This window comes from Tamandua tetradactyla, chromosome 8, assembly GCF_023851605.1.
Source record: "Tamandua tetradactyla isolate mTamTet1 chromosome 8, mTamTet1.pri, whole genome shotgun sequence".
NCBI lineage: Eukaryota > Metazoa > Chordata > Mammalia > Pilosa > Myrmecophagidae > Tamandua > Tamandua tetradactyla.
The window spans coordinates 34,163,524-34,169,188 of NC_135334.1; the positions used below are offsets into that span (position 1 = coordinate 34,163,524).

Genomic DNA, 5,665 nt, shown 5'->3' on the forward strand with positions numbered 1-5,665 from the left:
TTAGTGCTGAATTAGTTTACTGATTGAATATGCAAACCTTCTTCTCACGCAAAACTTCATCAGCTCTCTCAGATGAAACTATCTTAATGTGTAAATTTGCAATGTACAGGCTTAACTGGAAAGTCCTGTAAAGCTGATGACTGAGAGGAACATTTTCACTACTTGGACTAAAAAAAGTCAGTTTTGAAGGAGCTTGAGCTGCCTTTTGAATTCTGGTGTGTATGTGTGTGTGTGCTCGCACACACATGCAGGCATGGGTAAGGAAGACAGAGAATGCTTTATATTTCAAGCAGGTAAAGATTTGAGGAGTGAAATGAAGTCCATTTTTTATACCCTGAGTAAGGGGAGCAGCCAAATGCAGCATCAATTTGTTAATAGTCTATCACTGTCTCGGGGTTTATGATGTTTTAAAGCCATGTTAGAGATATTCATGAATATGTAAAAGACAAGTTGGAAACAAATTAAATGCACCAGTCACCTTCGGAAACAGCAGGCTTTTAAGTCCTTGTGATGTTAATACAAATTAGCAGCCAAAGGAACAAAGTGTTAGTCAACATATTTCTCTGCTCCCCTAAACGCAAATAGCCTTGAACCTTCAGAGGTTGTTCCTTTGAGATGGTTCATCGGTGACATCACACTGGTTGCCACCTGCTTGGACTACTTTAGGTCCTGCCCAGAGCCCAGAAGTCACACAGCTCTGGAGGAGAGCCGGCGTTTGAAGAGAAGAAAGAGGAGAAACCCACCGCAGCCACGGTGCGTCCTTGACCCTTTTTGGGGGTAATAGCAGGATTTTTATGTTTAGCATACATTGTGTGCATGTGTGTTTGTGTACAAATTGCAAAGGAGAAAGGCAGAGGGATGTTTATATTTCTTAAAAGCAATAGGCAATGCCTATTGTATACAATTCTCAAGATGTAAAGTGAATATTATTGATTCTTATTCTCCTTTTTTTTTCTCCTCATGGTACACATTTTCTCCCTTCCTGTTTCTTTTTTTATGAAAATTTGATTTTCATAACATAGAAAAAGGGCTGTATTTCATCTTCTCAAAGTCTCCATTCAAAGAACGTCAATGTCAAACTTCCTGCTCAATTTATTCAGAGATATTTTGGTTTTTATTTCATCCACTTGGCAGTCATTTGGGATGATATGCTGTGAACTTGACAGAAACTTCAGAGAAGGTTTAAAATGGGGACAAAACTGTCTTTGGGGATTAGCAGCAGAAAAATGGAAATTTGCTGAGATGGATTTCTGTCTAACTTGGTTCATTCTGGGTGTAAATGTGTGTAAAAGTAAAGTCCACCCCTTACAATTAGCATTATGTGTTGAATTTAATTGGATAATTAATTGGATTCACTAGAAAGTGCTACATATGCTACAAACATACGTAAAATGAATGTTTTATTCATCCAAAAAGATGTAGAACAACAAATATTTCAAATTTACTAAATAGTAAGAGGTAAGCCTCAGGAAAAAAATAAGTTTGGTAGGTAGCCTATTAACTCAGGGACCATCTAAAAAATAAATGTGAAAAGTACATCAAACATGTGCAGTTTAATCAACAACTACAAGGCAATGCCCACCTGGGTTAAGAAAGAGATTACTGCTGGCACCCCAGAATCCATCCCTGATCTCCCACTTCTGCCACCCTAGGGAATCACTATTTTAATTGCTGAGATTATCTTTCCTTGCTTTTCTTTACACTTTTACCATCTATGTCTGCATCCCTAACCAATATGATTAAATTCCCTGTTTTTGACTTTGTATAATGGAATCATATTTTATGTTTCTTTTAAATTCTACTTTTGCCCATCACTTATGCTTGTGAAATCCTGTGTGTAGCTGTAGTTCATATACTTTCTTTGCTCTATTGTATTCCGATGCATGAGTTTACCAAAATTCATCATTTATTCTACTGCTGATGGACATTTGAGTTGTTTCCAGTTGGGGCTATTGTAAAATGCTGCTGTGAGCATTCTTGTACAGATCTATTCTGGTACACATGATCTTGAGTTGCTAGGGTAGAAGCGAAATTGCTAGATAAATAGGAAACAAGCATTTTTAAGTTTAATAAAAATGCCAAATTGTTTCCCAAAGTGGTTGAAAATTTACATTAATGTTGTTTTAGCCAGTCCAATTAATTGCAGTATTAACGCATTCTTGTAATCACTCCTATGCAGAACTATAATCCCAACATTAGTTCCAGTCTGCCAGTTCTAGCTCTGCCTCTAATTTGTTATGCATCATAACACAAGCAACTTAACCTCTTTCTAAGAGTCGTTTCTCAGAGAGTGGAAAAAAATAAAAATCATAATAGTACTTGCCCGAGTTGTTGAAGGTTGTAGAGTTACTGTGAAGGTCGCATCAGCAGAGGTGTGGAACAGTTTTCCTTAGCATTTCCTCACGTTCCGAGTCTATTTCTTTGGGACCACTTCACAAGACTCTTTAAAAGCTGATTCTAATAAGCAGATTTGGAAGGACAGTTATTGAAACCCTTTTTCAACTGGGTTGCTTTGATCATTGTAATCACACTCTCATATTTTCTGCATATCTTCGTAATCCTTAATTTATCCAAATAAGTAGGAGTTTGAACCAGCATTTGATTTTATTAATGAATTCATGAGGAGGATTCTGACTTTGATTCTGTTTCTGTGTCTCAAGCCTCCTGGCCTGAGGTCATCATCTTCCTGTTATCTTCTGCCCTTTGGTACATTCTTATATATTCTCTCTTCCTTTATTCATTCACTTTCTTCTGTTAACTCTCTCCTCAAAGTGAATCTTTGTGAAAATTTTCATTGGCAATCGACTAATTTTCTTCATGCATAGGGCCAAAAGATGGCTAAGAATTAAAAGGAAAATGAAACTTAAATCAGTCATCATTGGCCTCATTTTAAACCAAGATCAGCAATGTACTGGTTGGCACCACTGATTTGAACCTGTGTGTTATACCAACAATAACATAATTGAAAAATGATTATTCAGCTGATGCCTAAAGATTTAATAACTTGGTCAATTAAAAACACAGTAAATGCAATTTCAGTCTTGCTAGATGGCTAAACAATACCATTCAGGTCAAAATTTTAACAATTCTTCTACCTGCATGAACTCCCACCCTTAGCAAATTCCCTTTTCCACTAAACTTTTTCACTCCACATTTTTTTTGTCCTTAATATCTAAAATATTATATTTCATATTTTATTTCATTTATTTTGCATGAATTTACAATGTCAGTTGTACTACATCAGGTAATAATTTGATTGACTGCCTGCATATGTCCTAAAAGTATGACTTCCTGTGTATACTCTCTGCGCACACTATGAAGATACCATCCCTGCTCTTTGAAGTGTTCATAATCTAGGCACATCCTGGACTTGACTAAAAATAGCTGACACAAGCCCTTATTGAAATACAAATACACATGAGGTAAACACTTCTGCTTTCTGGACTCAGCACCTGCTATGTGAGGGACTTTGAGTTGACCCCAATAGGCTCTGTGCCCAAAGCAGAACTTGTAAGAGGCCAAGCAGCTGTTGAAGCAACTTTCACCAGAGTTAGTTGAAGACCTATAGCAGCCTAAAACCCTGAAAGATTGATACCCTACTGCTATCTGTAGTTTAAAACACGAAGGCTACTAACCTATAATATATATATATACATATTTTTTCACTTTTTAAATTATGTAATAAAACACATATACAAAGCAAAGAAAGAGAAAAGCAATACTTTCAAAGCACTCTTCAAAAAGTAGTTACAGGATAGATCCCAGAGTTTGTCATGGACTATCATACCATCATCTCAGATTTTTCCTTCTAGCTGCTCTAGAACATTGGAGGCTAGAGGGAATAAATATTTTTTCAAAAAAAAATCACAATCAACTTTTTTTGTGTGAAAAATAACATATATACAAAAAAGCAATAAATTTCAAAGCACATCACAATTAGTTGTAGAACAGATTTCAGAGTTTGGTATGGTTTACAATTCCACAATTCTAGGCTTTTATTTCTAGCTGCTCTAAGATACTAAAAGAAACATCAATTTAATGATTCAGCAATCATACTCATTTGTTAACCCCTACCTTCTCTGTATAACTCCACCATCATCTTTGATCTTTCTATCCCACTCTTCAGGGTGTTTGGGCTATGGCCATTCTAACTTTTTCATGTTGGAAGGGGCTGTCAATAATATGGGGTAGGGAGATGGAACTAGTTGATGTTCTGGAGAGGCTGGGCCCTCTAGGTTTCAGGACTTATCTGGTCTAGGGACCCATCTGGAGATTGTATAACCCATAGCATTTTCTCTACTTTAGCGCCCTTGTTTACCAGAGATCTAAGTTGGCAAAGCAAACACACACACAGAAATTGGAGAGAGAAAAATTTAATATTTGATATTTTATTAAACGCACCAAAACAATCATCACTGGAAAAATCATAACTATGTTGGTCTTTTTGACAATAGGCAGAGAAGCCAGGCTCTCCTTTTTCACAAGGCTTCTATTTCCTTTGAGGAAAGAACTAGCATTGTCTTACAGTAGTGTTCATTCATCTCCTTATTTATTTACTTATTTTTAAATACTCTCTGCTAGGAGTCCAAGACAAGCCAGAGGACTTTGGCGGGCCCTCAGAAGTCTGCTTCAAGTGCTCACCAACCACCCGTGAAAATGGAGCGATCCACCCAGGATCTGTTTCTTAACTTCACCGTCGTCCTGATCACTGTTCTCCTAATGTGGCTCCTGGTGAGGTCCTACCAGTACTGAGGGGCCATGCGACGCTCCTGGGAGTGACTGTGAGGCTCTGGAGTTGCCTGCTGTCTGCCCCGAGGTCCCATTGCTGTCACGGGGTGCCTTTCTCTGTACCCCAAGTCACCTTTGACCGGCATTCACCACGTCTGACGTGCCCCTAGTAGTGGGATTGTATGTTTTCTAAAAGATGCCGCTCTCAAGAGCTGCCGAGCGCTTGCCAGCGAGCGTTAGATTCATTCCCCAAGCTCATCCAGCAAAGGTGTTAGACAAACCACAAGGTTCAAATGAAACTGGATTCGTGATTATGTAAAATTGTAACAAGCCCTGACCTGTCTCACCACATATCCCTTCAACCCGCACTGTCTGCAACCGAGCTCTTAAATCGACCTACCAGGAGAAAGAAATGTTAGAGGAAGCCTTTGTCTGTCCCTACAGCTATCATGTGAATAAAAATGTCAGCCATAAAAATGACTTTTGGAATTTATTTTAGCTTTTATTGGTGATGCTGCATCTGACCCTTGGCTGGGATTGAAGCACAAATGCTATAGTATTTCCAGTGTTTGAGATGAGCCAGCATGCTCCAGTTACTGAGGATTTGAAACCAAGTCAACAAAAAGGGTCACATTTCAAACCATTCTGTGGGTTCAGTGCTTCCCAAATTCCCACCTAAACTAGTCCCAATGTCAGAGGGAGAGTAAAGCCATTCCACCAGGAGGTCTGGGGCATAGCTTAAAGTGTCCCTAGGAGCATAAAATTTCTTCAAAGTCTTGTGTTCTATCTTTAAAATTCATAGGAAGTATATATTCTGCTCTATAATATCTCTGTGTTTGTCTTAATATACATATTTACAATTATTTGCCACCCAATAAAACTAGAAAATGAGTCCGGTCTCTAAAAGTAGCTTATTCTAGTTTGATCATGCAAATAA

The 5,665-nt window shown here is 38.0% G+C and overlaps 1 protein-coding gene across 1 annotated transcript; it reads left to right on the forward strand.

Annotated features, from left to right (window-relative positions):
• The first annotated feature begins 656 nt into the window (after positions 1 to 656).
• SLN (sarcolipin) lies at positions 657 to 5,205 on the forward strand. Its single transcript, XM_077112046.1, has 2 exons — positions 657 to 753; positions 4,582 to 5,205. The coding sequence occupies exon 2, from the start codon at positions 4,657 to 4,659 to the stop codon at positions 4,750 to 4,752; it is 96 nt and encodes a 31-aa protein (XP_076968161.1). The 5' UTR covers positions 657 to 753; positions 4,582 to 4,656; the 3' UTR covers positions 4,753 to 5,205.
• Positions 5,206 to 5,665: the final 460 nt, after the last annotated feature.

Excerpts from the sequence above, each read along its gene's own strand:
- SLN (XM_077112046.1), top strand. The coding sequence starts at position 4,657 with ATGGAGCGATCCACCCAGGATCTGTTTCTTAACTTCACCGTCGTCCTG.